At 40.1% G+C, this 18,600-nt stretch overlaps 1 protein-coding gene across 2 annotated transcripts in view; it reads right to left on the reverse strand.

The window, feature by feature from the left end:
- Window positions 1-689: 689 nt before the first annotated feature.
- Window positions 690-18,600, reverse strand: part of PDE10A (phosphodiesterase 10A) — a 168,119-nt gene continuing 150,208 nt past the window's right edge. For both annotated transcript variants that reach the window (XM_087817742.1, XM_087817741.1), the window contains exons 19-22: window positions 11,771-11,882; window positions 10,514-10,594; window positions 7,635-7,723; window positions 690-2,303 (exon numbers count right to left, since the gene is read on the reverse strand). In XM_087817742.1, the coding sequence (XP_087673868.1) occupies window positions 2,186-2,303; window positions 7,635-7,723; window positions 10,514-10,594; window positions 11,771-11,882 (400 nt within the window). In that variant the 3' untranslated portion in view covers window positions 690-2,185. The remainder of the gene's footprint in view (window positions 2,304-7,634; window positions 7,724-10,513; window positions 10,595-11,770; window positions 11,883-18,600) is intronic.

Consider the following 18,600-nt stretch of genomic DNA (forward strand, 5'->3'; position numbering starts at 1 on the left):
CAGCAACCTTCAAATGCAGAAGAGCCATTGGACCCCGTGAACTGTTTTCTGTATTGGGAAGAATTTGTACATAATTTTATATCATATTCCATCAGACAACAATCTTAAGTGATATTCAACCCCCCTTGCAATTCAGTCTCCAACTTAACCTACATTCCCGTTTGTGATTGAAGTTGAATTTGGTGGGGTAGTTTCATAAAGTAACTTCCATGACATAACACTAATATGAGAAAGGACATATTCTAGTCAGCTCTTTATCAAACAACACACATTTTTCAACAGAGAAAAAAATTCACTGTTTTTGAAGAATGCGGCTAATTTTTATTTTTCATAGATGGGTCTGCTTCTCTCGCTCATACATATGTATACCTACATGCATACATGTGTGTACAGTTACATACATGTGTATATCTAGCCAGAGTGGCATTTTTCTCTCTCTGGCTGTTTCATTTTATTTCCTATTGTATAATTACAATAGCAAAGGGGCCCTATGGAGGTAAAGTGGCAACTTTCAGAAGCCCAGAAGGAAGTTGAACACATAGTGTTAATTTTAAAATAAGAACAATGTTTACGTATAGCTCTCTTCGCTACAATGTAAATAAACCATGTTGTAGAAACAATTGATTTATTTTTTGAAAAACCAAGCTCATATGAACAACAATGTGTACAGTATTGAGGATGTAGAAGAATATTTTAAAAATTCATTTTATTAAAAGTACTATTCCAACTTACTGCCACATGAATAGTGGATTAGCAATTTGCTACGGACCAGCCTGTCACATTGTGAGCCTCTAGCTAATTCCTCCATGTCAGAACTAACCACAGGTTACAGGTTCAATGTTACTGTGTCATTGTGCTAAAAACCATTACAGCATTAATGTGCCCTAGAATTATACTCCTGGCTTATCCTCATAGGAAGGGGTACAGACTATTATCTTAGTATATTCTCTCAAAACATTTACATCGTGGAGTAACACTAGTTCACCATAAATATACAGAAGAAACTCCCCAAACCACAGTCTCCATGTAGACAGTGCATGGTGAGCAGAGTAGACAGAAATCAGCTCCGGTCCACTGCTGTGGGTTCCTCTCCTTCCCTGTCGTGGACACGCAGCTCATGCAGGACTGGGTAGCAGGAAGAAGGGGTACATGGGAGATGGAGCAGCAGGTGAAAGAAAACTTACAGAAGACTTCAAGTTTATGGTTTAATTTGATTTTAGGAGAAATAAATGGTAATGAAATAATTTGTAGAATAAACCTTTCATTTGGAATGTGAATCTAAAATTTGCAATGACACAAAGTGAAAATATAAAGAAATCATTATTCAAAATTTGTATTTTACACCCATAACACTTGCCTATTAAAAATATTTTTTATGCCTTGTTTTCATTTTGTTCTTTATGCAAAATGGTTAGTGATTTTGCCAAGACTGACATGAAAATCTTTGTTAATATTCTCTGACATCTTCTGAGCTGAATCTGGGACTTCTGAGACTTATCATGACACTACTCTTCTCACGGACAGAAAGTCTACTTCCTTCCTTCAGTGTTAAGGTTACTCACCTAAGCCCTTGGCACACATGAAGGGAGCACACTTAGACCCCTGGCTTCTGATTCATGAGGCTGAGACCAGAACCCATCTCCACTACTAACTGCAGAAAGACACTTCCTCACTGTACCCTCAGTGACATTGGCCTGCGGCTGCCTGCTACAAGTCACGCTAATTACAAGTAGGTCACACACAGACATTCACAATTGTAATGTGTAAAAATTCCTATTTATAACCAACAACATCAAAGCAACACTGGTGTTAAAGCCAAAGTATAATATCATAAATAGTACCATTTCAAACCCTCACTAGAAAGACAATGGAAAGTACCCCCTGTGAACAGTGTCTGTCATTCCAGTGAGGCCTCAGCAACATAAGCCTGTAGGACAAGGCCGGCTTGCAGGCCAGTGGAGCCTTGAACAGCGGGTTCTGGCCCTGCATCCTGGAAGGCCACTGTCTGTGATGCATTACCGATGAGCCGGGCAGGCAGTCATCTGTGGGATGGCTCTACTTGATGGTACCTTCTGGGAGAGGCTGGCATCCCGTCACCAGGTATAGGTTCCCCCATGAAAATAAAAGGAAGAAAAGTCAAAGAAGCAAGACGAGCGTCTGCAGGTGGGACAGCTCACCAGGGCCATCAGTCGTCAATCTTCACAGGCAGCTTCTCTGAGGTCCCTGGGGCCACCGGCTGGGATGAGAACCACATTGCACTCTCCTCCCCTTGGATTACCTTCTCCCACTGGTTGAGGTTATTCCTAGGATAAAATATGCATGACAGGCGCTGTTTAAAAGAGGATTTCTGGACTGTTTCTCAAAAATGAGTGCCACCCTGTGGCATCGCTCAGCACCAGGGCTTATGGTGCCATTCTGACTCTGATAATACTTAGCTTGCTCGGTCAGGCAGGTTCCCATTCTCCTACCTGACTAGACACCACAGCTTAGTGTCTCCAGGAGAGCTTCAAACCACCTACGCCGGGGGGGGGGGTCCTGGTCCCAGACGGCAAGGGCAGAAAGCGAGCTAGGCTCAGGACAGATCATTCTCAACCATTTAGAAGCGTAACAAAGTGGGGATGTGCCATCAGGTTAATGCTGGGGAAGCTGTGGGTCAGTGGAGAGGAAATGGGAACATCCAGGGACATTAGGAATAGCCACAGACAGACAGCCAAAATGGGGAGACAAAGAAACAGGCCCCGAACGGAAGAACAATAGAAATCTCCAGAAAAAGAGCTAAATGAAGTAGAGGCAATCAACTTATCAGAATTAGAGTTCAGAGTAATGGTTATAAGGATGCGCAAGAAACTTGGGAAGAACTGCAACAGCATGAAATCCGATATAGAAACCATGAAAAATAGCCAGTCAGAAATGAAGAATGCAGTATCTGACATCGAAAATACACTGAGAATAAAAAGTAGGTGGAACAAAGAAGAGAACCAAATCAGCGATTTGGAAAACAGTAGGAAAAAACACCCAATCAGAGAAGCATGAGGAAAAAAGAATTAAAGAGAATGAGGATAGTTTAAGGGAACTATGGGACAACATGAAATGTAATAACCACCACATCATAGAGGTTACAGAAGGAGAAGAAAGTGAGCAAGGGATTGAGAATCTACTTGAACAAATGGGAGAAAAACTTCTCTAACCTGGTGAAAAAAGTCACACAAGTTCAGGAAGCATAGAGAGTCCCAGTCAAGATGAACCCAAAGAGACCCAGACCAAGACACATCATAATTAAAATGGCTAAAGGTTAAAGACAAAGAAAGGATCTTAAAGGCAGCAAGAGAGAGACGGTTACATACAAATGAGCTCCCAAAAGGCTGTCAGGTGATTCTCAACAGAAACACTTCAGGCCAGAAGGGATTGGCATGACATATTCAAAGTCATCTAAAGCAAGGGCCTGCAACCAAGACTACTCTACCCAGCAAGGCTATCATTTAAAATTGAAGCAAAATAGTTTCCTAGACACACACACACAAAAAAAAAAAAAAGCTAAAGGAGTTCATTACCACCAATCCACTGCTTTAAGAAGAAGAAATAGAGAAAGGAACATAGATATAAAGGGGAAAAAAATGGCAATAAATAAGTACCTATCAATAATAAACTTAAATGGATTAAATACTCTAATCAAAAGACATAGGGTAGATGAATGGATAAGCAAACAGGACCCATATATATGCTGTCTACAAGAGACCACCTCAGAACAAAAGATTCACACAAGCTGAAAGTGTAAGGATAAAAAAAAATATTCCATGCAGAGAAATGAAAAAAATGCTGGGGTAGCAATGCTTATATCAGATAAAATAGACTTCCAAACAAAGACCCTAACAAGAGACAAAGAAGGTCACTACATAATATTAAAGGACTTGATCCAACAAGAGGATGTAACTCTTGTAAACATGTAAGTACCCAATACAGGAGCACCTAAATATGTTTTTTAAAGTCTTGGTGGTCTGTAAGGAAGAGACAGATAGCAATGCAGTTAAGTAGGGGATTTTAACACCCCACTCTCATCACTGGACAGATCTTCCAGACAAAAAATCAACAAGGAGTCAGCAACCTTAAAACAACACACTAGATCACATGGATTTAATTCATATTTACAGAAATTTCATCCAAAAACAGCAGAATATACATTCTTCTCAAGTGCACATGGAACATTCTCAAAAACAGACACCATGTTAGGAAACAAAATAAGTCTTAACAAATTCAAGAATATTGAAATCATATCAAGCATCTTCTTGGATCACAATGGAATGAAACTAGAAATCAACTACAATAAAAAAGCTCAAAAACATTCAAACACATGCAGGCTAAGGAGCATGTTATTAAACAATGAATGGGTTACCATGCGATCAAGGAAGAAATAAAAAATGACCTTGAAACAAATAAATGACCTTGAAACAAATACGAACAGAAAACAACCCAAAATCTATGGGACACAGAGAAAACAGTCCTGAGAGGGAAGTTCACAGCACTGCAGGCTTATCTCAAGATGCAAGAAAAATATCAAATAAACAACCTAACCCTACACCTAAAAGACCTTAAAAAGCAACAACAAAAAAGCCCTGAGTAAGTAGAAGGAAAGAAATAATAAATATCAGAGCAGAAATAAATGACATAGAGATAAAAAAAAACCTACCAAAAAAAAAAAAAAAAAAAGCCAAAACCCCCAAAAGATCAATGAAACCAAGACCTGGTTCTTTGGAAAGATAAACAATATTGATGAACCCTTAACCAGACTCATCAAGAAAAAAAGAGGACCCAAATAAATAAAATCAGAAATGAAAGAGAAGTAACAATTGACATCACAGAAATACAAAGGATTCTAAGAAAATACTATATGCCAACTACATGCCAACAAATACAACTATATGCCAACATCCTATCCTGGACAACCTGGGTGACATGGATAAATTCCTAGAAGTATTCAATCTTCCAAAACTCAATCAGAAGAATTAGAAAACCAGAATAGACTGATAACTACTAATGAATTTAAGAGGAGGAAAGAATTCCAAGCTCTTTTTACAAGGCCAGCATTTTATTAATTCCAAAACCAGAAAAAGACACTACAAAGAAAAAAAAAATTACAGACCAATATCCCTGATGAACATAGATGCCAAAATCCTCAACAGAACATTAGCAAAAGGATCCAGCAATACATTAAGAAGATCATATGCTAGGACAAGTGGGATTTATTCCAGGGGTGCAAGGTCGGTACAATATTTGTAAATCACTAAATGTAATACATAAAAAATGAAAGATAAAAATCACCTGATCACATCAATAGATACAGTAGAAGCATTCAATAAAACCCAGCACCCATTTATGATAAAAACTCACAGCAAATTAGGAATAGAGGGATCATACCTCAACATAATAAAGGCCATATATGACAAACCTACAGTCAACTAAAAAGCTTTCCCTAAAGATGAGGAATGTCTGCTTTTACCACTCTGATTCAACATAGTACTAGAAGTCTCAGCCACAGCAATCAGACAAGAAAAAGAAATAAAAGGCATCCAAATTAGAAAGGAGTAAATAAAACCATCATTATTCGCAGATGACATGATACTGTACATAGAAAACCCTAAAAACTCCACCAAAAAACTACTAGGTCTAAATGAATTTGGCAAAGTAGCAAGACACAAAATTAATATTCAGAAATTGGTGGCATTTTTATGCACCAATAATGAACTCTCAGAAAGAGAAATTAAGAAAAAATCCCATTTATTATTGTAACAAAAATAATAAGGTAGCTAGGAATAAATTTAACTAAGGAGGTAAAAGACCCATACATGGAAAACTATATGACACTGAAGAAAGAAACTGAGGAAGATACAAATTAGTGGAAGCACATGCCATGTTCACAGACTGGAAGAATTAACAAAATTAAAAATGTCCATACTACCCAAAGCAATCTATAGATTCACTGCAATCCCTATTGAAATACCAATGACACAGTTCACAGATCTAGAACAAATATTCCAAAAATTTATATGGAACCAAAAAAGACCCTGAAGAGCCTTAGCAATCTTAAGAAAGAACAACAAAGTTGGAGGTATCACAATACCGGATATCAAGTTATACTACAAAGAAATTGTAATCAAAACAGCCTGGTACTAGCATAAGAGGACGCATATAGATCAGTGGAACAGAATAGAGAGCTCAGAAACCAACCCATTTCTTTATGGTTAATTAATAGTTGACAACAGAGGTAATAATGGGAGTAAAGACAGTCTCTTCAATAAATGGTGTTGGGAAAATTGGACAGGTACATGCAACGAAATGAAACTAGATCACCAACTTATACCATACACAAGAACAAACTCAAAATCAATAAAAGACTTAAATATAAGTCACAAAACCATTAAAAATCCTAGGATAAAACAGGTATTAAAATCTCAAACATCTATCAGAGCAGTATTTTTGCCAATACATCTCCTAGGGTAAGGGAAATAAAGGGAAAAATAAACAAATGGGACTACATCACATTAAAAAGCTTCTGCACAGCAAAAGAAGCCATCAACAAAATGAAAAGGGAACCCACTGTATGGGAGAACATATTTTCCAATGATACATGAGTAGGAGTTAATTTCCAAAATATATTAAGAACTTATACAATTCAACACCAGGAAGACAGACAACCCTACTAAAAAATGGGCAAAGGACCTGAATAGACACTTCTCCAAAAAGGACATACAAATGGCCAAGAGATATGAAAAAATGCTCAATGTCACTAATCATTAGAGAGATGCAAATTAAAACCACAATGAGGTGTCATCTCACACCTGTAAGAATGGCTGCCATCAACAAATCAACAAACAACAAGTGCTGGGGAGATGTGGAGAAAAGGGGAACCTAGTATACTGCTGGTGGGAATGCAGACTGGTGCAGCCACTGTGGGAGGCAGTATGGAGGTTCCTTAAAAAATTAAAAATGAAACTGCCATTTGTCACAATGATCCCACTTCTAGGAATATATCCTAAGGAACCTGAAACACTTATCAGAAAGAATATATGCACCCCTATGTTCACAGTGGCATTATTTACAATAGCTAAGATCTGGAAACAGCCCAAGTACCCATCACTAGATGAGTGGTTAAAAAAGCTGTGGTACATTTACACAATGGTATATTATGCGGCTGTTAAAAAAAAAAAAAAAAAAAGGAAATCTTACCCTTTGCCACAGCATGTATGGACCTGGAGATTATTATGCTAAGTGAAATAAGCCAGTCAGAGAAAGACAAACACCATATGATATCACTTATGTGTGAAATCTAATGAGCAAAATAAACTGATAAACAAAATAATACCAGAGGCATGGAAGCATGGTACAGACTGACAGCTGTTGGGGGGTAGGTACAGGATGAAAGAAGGTGAATTCATTAGCCAAAGAACATATATGCACATCCCTTGGACACAGACAAAAGTGTAGTGATGGCCAGAGGGTGGGAGGAGGTGGGGGTGGAGTTTCACAAAGGGGGCCATCTATAATAGTGTCAACAATAAGTGGGGTACTACATCTGTAACAGTGTTGCAATATGGAAAAATCCTTCAGAGTCTTAGTCTCTCCCCCAACACTGAACATACCTGCAGGCTTTGAGGAGTGGCTCTGTGGGCGGGAAGATCTGGGTGAGGGTGGTGTAGCAGGGGATGGCCACCGCGTTGTAGAATCCAAGCTGCGGACAGAACCACCGGCAAGAAACACACTGTACATTAGCCACTGCAGCACAGTATTCCTCACAGGAATTTCCTGTGCCTAAAGCCTGACTATTGCGTTAATGTCTAGGTTTGCGATGTGATATCGGGCTCAATGAACACTGCCACAAAATAAGTTTACAAATGCATCCAACACACTCTAGAAATGAAATGCAGACAAACTTTAAACATATACAAAGAATTATTATAAAACCCCAAGTACAACACTCCATGAGATCTACTTTAGATGACGTGAGTTGTATTCCAGGTGCTCTTCTCATCTCTGGTCAGATTTGGTGTCCACCGTAGACATGTCAGTCAAGCACCTGCCTCTACATAGGGATGACCCTTCTCCAACTTCACATTCAGGAACCACAGCAGGATGTTTCGTTTGCTTGTGAACCTGCTGACTTTTGGTACCTTGTTTGCTCTCCATGAGACTGTGTTGATCCCCCCCACTACCTTTTTCTGACCTACAACAAATCCCACTGACTTTGTCACAATTCTCTCAATATGTCAAATTCTACTGTTTTTCATCTGTGGCACTTTAAAAAACAGATCAAAGAATACTTTATTAGGTATTTGATATTTTATCTGGGCTACTATGCAAATAAACAGTGCCAGCTCAGACTGGCCGACTAGAAGACCTGCAGGCTAGTAGCCATCACGGACTAATGAGCTGCAGACAGCAGCCTGAGTGGGGGACAACATGGACAAGATAACACTGGCCCTTGGCTGAGCTGACTCTAAACCATGGCTTCCCAGTTCCTTTGAAAAATGACCTTCAATGAGTTGTGAAAACATATAGAAAGCTCAAATCTGCTTCGTTCCCTTCCACTTTCTCCTGCTGCAAAGCCTACCATCACAGCAACCTTACTAGGACCATGCCCATGCATCTCCATCTTTATGGCTCATGCAGAGATGTGCTCATTTTAATACTGGGCAGACCTCATGGAGCCAAGATCTCCATGAGGCACTAGATTAGGCACTAGAAAGTAGAGTATTGTATGATCGTAGCAGAGAATAATTTCATGGCAATCACAATTTAGAAGCAATGTAGTTGGTAATATACTAGTTGACCACAGAAGTATTTTATCTAAAACTCTCTCATACTGTAAATGAGTCTGTAATTTTGTAAAAACACAAAATATTCCCTTAAGTCACACTAGAACACAGCCCCATCTCCAGGGATATTTTCAGCTATCCTGTGTGTTCTGCTGGGTCTGTGCTTAACTATGCAGAGAGAAAACACTGTTAGGTCCCTAACTCAAATTATATAACAAGACAAACTCCAAATAAATTAACAAACAAATATGAAGTGATGAAACAGTATGGATAAAGGTGTTACGGACAGTGTGATGTAATCCCTGTAGGACGCGCAGAGCAGACACCAGACCAGAGAGACTGACTGCTATGACCACACACGGGGAAAGGGCCATGAACAACAGTGAAAAGCAGATAAGCTCAAAGCATCTGAGCAACGTGCATGCCAGGTGTGCTGGGTGCACAGAGAAGCAGCAGCGAGCATCCCATCAGAACACCTGGCTAAGGACACGGGGAAGCTGCTCACTGAAGGCCGTGGTGAAGAGAGAACATGCAGCCTCTCACTGTGCCCGCCCCCTCGATGCACAGATGTTTGCGTTAATAGTCAATAAACTGACTTTAAAGAAAGTAGGAACACTGGAGAACTCATTCAAAATCATCGTCCTGTGAATTTCCTGGAATTATTTCTATCCTGAACTCCATATTACAATTATTTGTCCATATCTAACTTCTTTATTGTGATATTAGAAGACTGGGAGTTTAAAAGACTATAATCTTGAGAAATTCATTACACCATATGTGTACACATGGAAAATTAACAGGGCGCAAGAACTCTCAAAACATAAAAATTAGCACAAGTTACATAATTTTCTGTGCATTCCCTGGAAAGGGAATAATTAATGTGAATTTACAGTGAGACAAAACTCAGAATGTACTAAAATACTTTCATTATTTGTTAGGAAAAGTGGACCTAATTAAAATCTCCAAAAAAGTGTTACACTCCAAAAAAGTATCTTTGTATATTCAGTGACAACATACTTTCTGCTTATTAAAAAAGTATTAACAATTCACACTCATCTACCCCATCTCAAGTGAAAAGAAAACACCTGTTACTGCAATTACACCTGCACGAAGAACTGCTGACATGGTGGGTGTGAATAAGGGTTTCCCAGTCTTGGTCTTACTATCCCCAAACTCCATCTAAGTGGAGAGGGTTTCACATGGCTCTGGGTTCCATCCTCTGACCACTAGTCTTTTTAAACTCCCAATCTTCTAATATCACAATAAGGAAGTTAGTTATGAACAAATAATTATCACATGGAATTTAGGGTAGAAATAATTTCAGAAAATCCCCAGAGAATGACGGTTTTGAATGAGTTCTCCAGTTTTCCTACTTCATTTCAAGTCCACATCACAGCTTTACCCTCAAGCCTCCAAGGTCAGCTGGCAGCCTTGGGAACAGAATCAGAGGCTAGAAACACCAGCTTAGAAATACAGAATCTGCCAGCATCCACTTTCCTGTCACTGGTCACTGTTAGTGGGATGCCTGAGAGCATCTGAGCACAGGCAGGCTTGTTTCAGCGCCTGGTGGTCCTTCCTAGTCCTAAGCCCCTCCCAGGTAAAGCACTATAAAGCGTCTGAGCCGTCACTGCATGTAAAACACAGGTAGCGTGTGCTTTTACTCACGTATGAGTGCATGATCCCCTTAACCACTGGACAGTTCCTACCTGGCCTTGTGGGACCTCATCCCGTTTGTCCCGGTCCATCATAGGAATGGGCTGTATCCCCAGCTTCTTCATCTCGTCACCCTGAGAGAAGAGGGAAATCATGCCTTCTCAATTTGTAAACAGTTATACTCATGAGTTCTTCCCTTTTAAATTTTCTTCTAAAGGAATCATGTTTTTGGAGATCAACATTAACAAGAAGTCAGAACAATGAAAACCTGAATGTATCAGTTGGGTTTTATCCTGAGGTCCCTCTGCGTTGCCTGCCCAGGAACCCAGCTGTCTCTGGGCTTCACTTGCAAAAGTTACAAGTTATCCTAAGAGGAGATGCAGTAAATAGTGAAGAGAAAGGAGAATAAAACATGGAACAGCTTCAAGGCCTTTTCCCTACTGGCTTTTCCCACGATTCTCACTTGTTGAGCGGGATGAGGCCGGGCCTAAGAGGGGAGTGCACATCAAGACTGCATCAGTGAAGATGAACCATCTTAAAGGGCGTAACTGCAGACGTTCACCATGGATTGACTGTGCTGCAGGCCCTGGGCTAAGTAACCTGTAAATCACATCATTCCCTTCTCATGAAATACCATGAGTTACAGTAACGTTCGAATACTTACGGACCTGGGTGTTTGTGGAACAGCGTGAACCAGAGAATCCTATTCTACTTACTCATGGAAAATCAGGAAGAAAGTTAAGGAGTAAAACACATTTCTGACCATTTAGATAACTCAGTCCAAAAAAAGTGTTCAGAAAACAAGTGATTTACAGTTTGTCTTCCATGTTGGGAGTGTCCTGAATTTGCTGCTAGACTGGCTGGTGCACTGACTCAGGCTCCCAGGGCCGTGGTACAGAAAGGCAACTCTTTCTCATGTCTAACTGCCGGCACAGCCCTGACTGTGGGCCCTCCTGAGGCCTGGACAGCACCTATGCTAAGTAGGTGAGCAGTGATCATTCTTGAGTGAATAAACCAAAGACCAACTATTAAGTGAGGAAAACTGCTGCACAGCTGTTTGGTGAAGCTGTCCCTGGGCTGTTCCAGGTGAGATCAGAGAATTGACACACATTCAAGTCAGAGGCCACAACTGTTCTCATTTTCCAGCTGTGTAAATGCTAAATTCATCCTTGTGTGATCAACTGCAGTCTTTTGAAATAACTTGCAACACAAACAACTAGCATACTATTACTTAAATCATCCATATATTTACTCTTCATTTGCCCCATTTCTTGACATTATCTATAATCATATAAAAATCAAGAACATACCTCAGCCCAGAATTCTGCATAGATGTCATTTGCCGTCAGTCTTGTAACTGGCCACAGCTTTGTCACGGAGCAGAGGTCACAGGCAGTCATCATCAAGCCAATGACACGGTCCCTAGAACACCGGAACACAAATCCAGTCAGCTCTGCTCATCTATAACAAGACAGGGTCCCTTGAACACAGGGACACAGAATCAGCCAGCTCTGCTCATCTATAATACAGTGTGGTCTCTACAACACATGGAGACAGAACTGGTCAGCTCTGCTCATCTATAGTAAGACACGGTCTCTAGACCACAGGGACACAGAGCCGGTCAGCACCTGCACATTATAATAGGGACTTAACAGGGTTCTGCATTTCAGGAGTGAGGCTTTAAAGCAGGTGGTACTCTTGAAGGGGCAGGTGCAGCTGGCAGAAAGGAAAGAGTGGGTTAAAGAGTGGCATGGCTATAGTTGTGAGAACGTCAGGCACTGTCCCCTATTGCCACAATGACCAGAGCACATGTCCCCGCCACTGCAGGGTTAGGGCTTCCCTCTGCCGTGTCTGTGTCTGAATGTCTTCTTCTAAGGGCAGCAGTTGTATTGGATGAGGGCCCACCTATATGGCCTCATTTTACATTAATTTCCTCTTAAAGGTCCTATCTCCAAATACTGTTAACATTCTGGGAATTAGGACTTCTCAGAATGGGGTAGGGGGTGGAGGGTGGGGGAATAAGTCAGCCCATATCAGCTTTCTAGAACAAAAGTTTATCTGAAGGACACTCATGGCCCGGAGCTGAACTGGGTGAGTGTGGGTTCCTTTTTCAAACCCTCCAAGTCCTTCCCAGGCGCTCTGATGATGGCTATCGCCCTCAGTATCCTTTACAGAACTGCCGCCACGGTAATTCAATAACATGTCATGAAGGACCATCTCCACTAGACTAGAAGCCCTGGGGCAGCAGGGCTGGTGGCCATCCTGGTCTTTGCTGCATAGCCAGCCCTTGGCCCAGGCCTGGGACATGAAGGTACTAAGTCTGTCTTGCGGAACTGAAGGTCTCTCACCAGCTAGTCCCTCAGCAGCCTCTGATCCAGGATGTCCACATTCCAGTCACACTCCACATCCTATGTTGAGAATATGTCACTTTTTATCCCATATACTATATATATGTAGTATAATTCACTGTATGTCATTTGTACTACTATTTGTTTAATCTCCCTTAACATAATTCACTGTTTTACTTAAATTTTAAAAGAACTTTTCATGCAATTTTTACTTTGGTTGTTTGTCTTATTACTAAGTTGTAACAGTTGTATAATATCTTCATTAAATATAAATATTACAAATATTTTGTTTTGTGCTTTGTCTTTTCATTTCCTTAAAAGGCTGTTCTGAAGAGCATAAGGTTTTAATTATGATGAAATCCAATCTTAACATTTGTTTGCTTGAAGGTTAGTGCCCGTTTTGTTTTGTTTTCTCCAACATTAATGAGGCAAGACTGACAAATAACAGTTGTACGTGTTTAGGCTGTATAATGTGACATCCGATACGTGTACACTGTGAAATGATTACCACCATCAGCCTAATTCATTAGCACATCCACTGCCTCAGTTTTTCCTGTGTGAGATGAGAAGACTTACGATCTTAGCAAATTTCAAGTATAAAATACATCTTATTAACTATAACCACCTTGCTATACATCAGTTACCCATATTTACTCAACTGACAACTGAGAGTCCGTGTCCCCGACCACTGCCTCAGAACATGAGTGTCCTGTGCTAAAGGAAATGTTCACCTACTCCAATGTCGTGAAGACCCCTTTCCTAGGTTTTCCTCTGAAATGTTGTTATTGCACCTTTTACATTTTGGTCTATCATCCAACTGAAGCCTCAGTCATTCAAGCCATTTGTTTTAAAGACTTGTCCATGCCCCCGAAAAATCACCTGGCACCCTGGGTGGAATCAATAGGCTGCCTAAGTGTGAGTTTCCTGCAGTCTGTTCGCCGCTTGTCTATGCAAACACCGAGACAGCTGTCTGACTACTGTTATTTTACAGTAAGCCTCAAGTCAGGTAGGGCATGCAAATCTGGGTTCTGCTTTGTCAGAACTGACTTGACTGTCCCAGGTCTCTGTACAAGCAGACATCATAGATACTGCAGGTTCCATTCACAGACTAGGACTTTTACATAACTGATAAACATGTTAAAGGAATCTTCAGGAACATATATATTTGGCTGCAATGGGTGGATAGGAAATTTTAGAAGAGATATAGAAACTATAAAAATGAACCAGCCTGACCAGTGTCGCTCAGTGGCTGAGCATCCACCCATGAACCTGGAGGTCACCATTTGATTCCTAGCCTGGATTTCAGGCTGGATCCCCAGTAGGGGGTGTGCAGGAGGCAATCAATGTTTCTCATAGATGTCTCTATCTCTCTCTCCCTCTCTCTGAAATCAATTAAAAAAAATATTTTTAAATGAACCAAAAAGTAATCTCAGAACTGAAAAAATAAAATATATAAAACAAAACATTGAATGGACTCAACAACAATGTTCTCTTAGAACATTTGAGAAGATCAGTGAGAGTTCAGTCGGGTCCCACCATAGTGCCCAAATGAAGCACAGAGAGGGAAACACTGAAAATGACAGAGCCCCATAACTGTGAGACAGTTAAGTGGTCTACACGGTGTGTGATTAGAGGTGCAGGAGAAAACTGACAAATGGGAAAGAAAAAAAGTAATAATCAAAACTTTTCCAAATTTCATTAAAATCAGCAGCCTGCAGACCCCAGCATCTCAAGACCTAAAGCAAGAAAAACATAGAGAAGAGCACACGGAGGCCGACTGTGGACAAAGCAAAAAGCAAAGACAGAGAGAAAACCTTAAGAGCAGCCGGAGTAAAGACACATTCTACATTCGGAAGAGTAACAGAAAGCGTGGCTGCTGGCTGCTGGCTTCTCAGCAGGAAAAAGACGGAGGCCGGGAGGCAACTGCACCACATTTTTAAAATGCTCAGAAAAGCCTGTCAACTTAGAATCCTCAATTCAGCAAAAGTATCTCTGAAAGAGAAGCCAAAGTAAAGACATTTTCAGATAAACAAAAGAGGAGAGAGTTTGTTGCCGAAAACTTTAACAAATGTTTAAGGGAGTTCTCTGTAAGGGAGTAGAATGGTATTAGGTGGAAATCTGGATCTACCGGAATGAATGCAAAATACTGGAAATGGTACATATGTGAGGAAATATGACTTACTCTTCCTACTTCCGAAAAACTTCAATACTCAACTGACTACTTAATTGAAAATAGTAGCAATCTGTGGGGAATAGAACATGTAGCAGTGCAATATTTAATAACAGCACAAAAAACAAAAAGGAGTATAAAGAACTGTTTTTTTAAGGTTTTTACATTGTACAGAAATGGAATATTAATTACTTCAAAGTGGGCTAATAAAAATGTACACCGTAAGCTAAAGCGCAACCACCTGAAAATACAAATAGGTGTAACAGTACATAAAACATAAAATAGACACTAAAGAAACATTCCATTAACACAAGAGGAGACAGGAGGGGGGAAAGGAACAAGATAACAGACAAACGTAAATATGATGACATTAAGGTAAAGCTGACTAGACAGTCCTTGAAGAAGCAGTGACCGCAGGTCTCAACTGCTGCTGGTCACCAGGGACACATTAGATATAAAGATGAAGACAGGATTACAGGGAACCGGAAAGGAGGGCGAGAAGCCAATACTCGGCCTGGGAAAGCAGGTGTGAATGGCTATCAGACACAGAGGACGTTAAGACAAGAAGTATGACCAAGAACAAGACAAGCCGTTTCATACTCAGAAGGGGGCAAATCATGGGGAAGACGTAACAAACGTAACCCGGAGAGCACCAAGTAGCACGTTCTTAAACACGAAGCAAAACTGACAAATACTGACAGAGAAAACTTCGCAACTTTATTCATACTGGAAATCCTTATTTCCAGTTAAATGGGAAAAATACATTTACAAGTAATAAAACCTATACGAGGAACCATCATAACTTTACCAGGAAAGCGACAGGACTTGTATAAACAAAATGTAAGTGTTCCTCAGCACCAGAGTCATGCCCCTGCTTTTGGATGAGGAGACAGGTGCTTCCATCTTCAAGGGAGGAAATAAAACATAATGCAGCTGCATCAAAATGTCAACGTGCGTGTGACAAACCTGAGAGCAGAACAGCCGCCTTCTTTCTGAGAATCATGATGAGGGGAAAGGGCTGTGATGCCTATGATTTACACTGAAGTAAAAAGTGGAAAAAACAGCAAAGAACTTATGATGAAATTTTAACAATTCTTGAATGTAGGTATGAGTGTACATTTGAGCATAATTTCTACTTCTTCTGTAACTCTGAAAACTTTCCTATAAAAACATAAAACATACATTTACTAAGTCACAATTTCCATGAAATATTTGGAAAGTAAATGAAAGATGAAGATTATTTTGCAGATAGGGATGATAAATTTCAATAGTTACAGTAATTAAGCAGTATGATTACAGTTAAGAATTAGATAATGAGCATTTAGATGGCTTAAGGAGTCCCAAGAAATGATCAAGTTTACATGAAAAATAAATTCAATACAGCGGGAAAATGAATTATTAAGTGGTATTGATTCAACACATCAAGAAGAAATAGTTATATTTACAAAACTGTAACTCCCGGAGAATTAAGATCTAACAATAAAAACTAAAACTATATAAATACACAAGGAAAATTTTAAGCACCACTTATATAACCTTAAAGAGATCCTCTAAGCAAGATAGGAAACAGATTTGATAAAAACAAATGACTTGGCCTCATGAAATTGAATTTATTTGTATTCAAAAGAAAATCTGAATAAAATTTTTGAAAATCACCTAAAGAAAGTATTTGTAACATATAACAGAGAAAATTTTAATATCCTTAACAAAAGTACAGATTGCCAACTGATTTATAAAAAAGTAAACAATTCAACAAAAACCAGCCAGAGCTAGACAGACAAACACATAGACGCAGACACAAGGAAAGGTCAGCAGACATGAAAGGATCTTCAGTGTAGGGAGCTGTCAGAGAACCGAGTATTTAATGGAAACAGTCTCCACCCACATGTCAGGAAGCATGTGACTCTCCACTGTCTTTCTAGAGAATGTAACAGGTATACATCTCTAGCACCATAGGTATATGCTGTATATTCTGTAAAGGGCCAGTAGGTGAGACTATATAGGCAAGAGTTTATTGCAGCATTATTTATAATGCAAAATTATAGAAAAATCTAAGTATCTGTATGTGAGAGGTTTAATAAGTCTTTATAAATACTCCATACCAAATGTTATATATAACTCTGAAAAAATAAATGCATCTGGCAAAGTCACATTTTTGTTTTAAAATAGGTAAGAGGTGTGTCCGTTTATATACTGCACACACACAGAGCTTTGAACAAACAGAAATGTGCACGGGATCTGATTACACTAAACAGGCCGTTGATACTGGAGCAGAAAACCAGATGATGTTCTCTTTCCTGCATACACCTCTGCACTTAGAAGTGCTAGAATAGGCATTACCCTTAGTTACTGACTGTGAAAAATGACTTAATCATACATAACTAGACTGTGTACACCACTCACACATGTATGCATTAATCACCAAATACTATCTGCAATTATATTTTTAAATTTTCTTATAATAACAGTTATTATATAATCACTTTACAAAAAGCATATGCAAAAGACTTGATACCGGTCACGTGACTCTTATTTACAATCTAAGTATAAATGCATCCAAATGGCCTCAGCAGGCAAAGGACACTCACGGGAACCCTTTCCCCACCTTACAGTTGCCTGAGGAAGGAACTATGAGCCAACACTTCCTTGTACAGGTGCTAATGCAAGAACCTGTACAAGGTACAGACCTGAGATTGCACCTCACACATCCGGGGGACCAGGGACAGACCTTCAGGGCCCTTGAGGACAGGGACCCCTTCTGTGACCCTGCAAGGCCCCAGCACTGTGCTTGGACTGCCCTTTGTGAAAATAGCTATCTTTGTCGTGACTCCCTTGAAGAAGGTTCCCCTGTGTAAGTTTTAAGGCAAATCACAAACAGCTGCTGCTTCATCAGAGGCGCAGACATCATTCCATTCCACGAGTGCCTTATTCCTGAAGAGGTGAACTTTATCACATGTCCGTAGTCAGTTGTAACCCTAATTTTGTGTGTTGGGGGGCACCTGACTAAATTGTTTCTCAGAACTTGAAAGCAGCCTCCTCTAGAAAGGAATGTTATGATTTGCACTTAATGGATCACAGAGGTAGGCAAAGCACCTGAACAAAGAGGAGAGACCCAAGTTCAGCAAGACTAGAATGTTCACAAGCCTACCTAAAGGTAAAGATGGCGTCACTGAGGAAGGACATGGTCAGACATGGAAATGGCTGAAGGGAGGTCCTAACAAAGGGAGCTGGCAGTAACCACCTGCGATCTGCCATGGATGAGAGCCCACGTCCTGATGGGGGGACAGGCCACAGGAACACACCTGGTGCGTATGTGATCTACTAGGTGAGGTGCCTTCTCAGAAGGAAGGGATCACCCACTTGGACTGATGCATTAGGACAGTGAAGGGATCAAAATCTCCTCATTCTGACTATGCGCATGAAACCTTGGTGGCCACTTGTTTCCTGACCACACAGAATGCCAATATCCCGATGCGCGTGAGTGTACCTGGAATATGTATTTCTAGATCAATAAAATGAAATCCCAGTTTCACGCATTGATCATTTCAGCTTGGTTAACACAGTTTGGATCCTGAAAAAGGAACCTATTTCATTGGCTTTTGAGCCTCTGAGGACTGTGACC

Source organism: Miniopterus natalensis, chromosome 5 (genome assembly GCF_054644295.1).
Source record: "Miniopterus natalensis isolate mMinNat1 chromosome 5, mMinNat1.hap1, whole genome shotgun sequence".
NCBI classification, from domain to species: Eukaryota; Metazoa; Chordata; class Mammalia; order Chiroptera; family Miniopteridae; genus Miniopterus; species Miniopterus natalensis.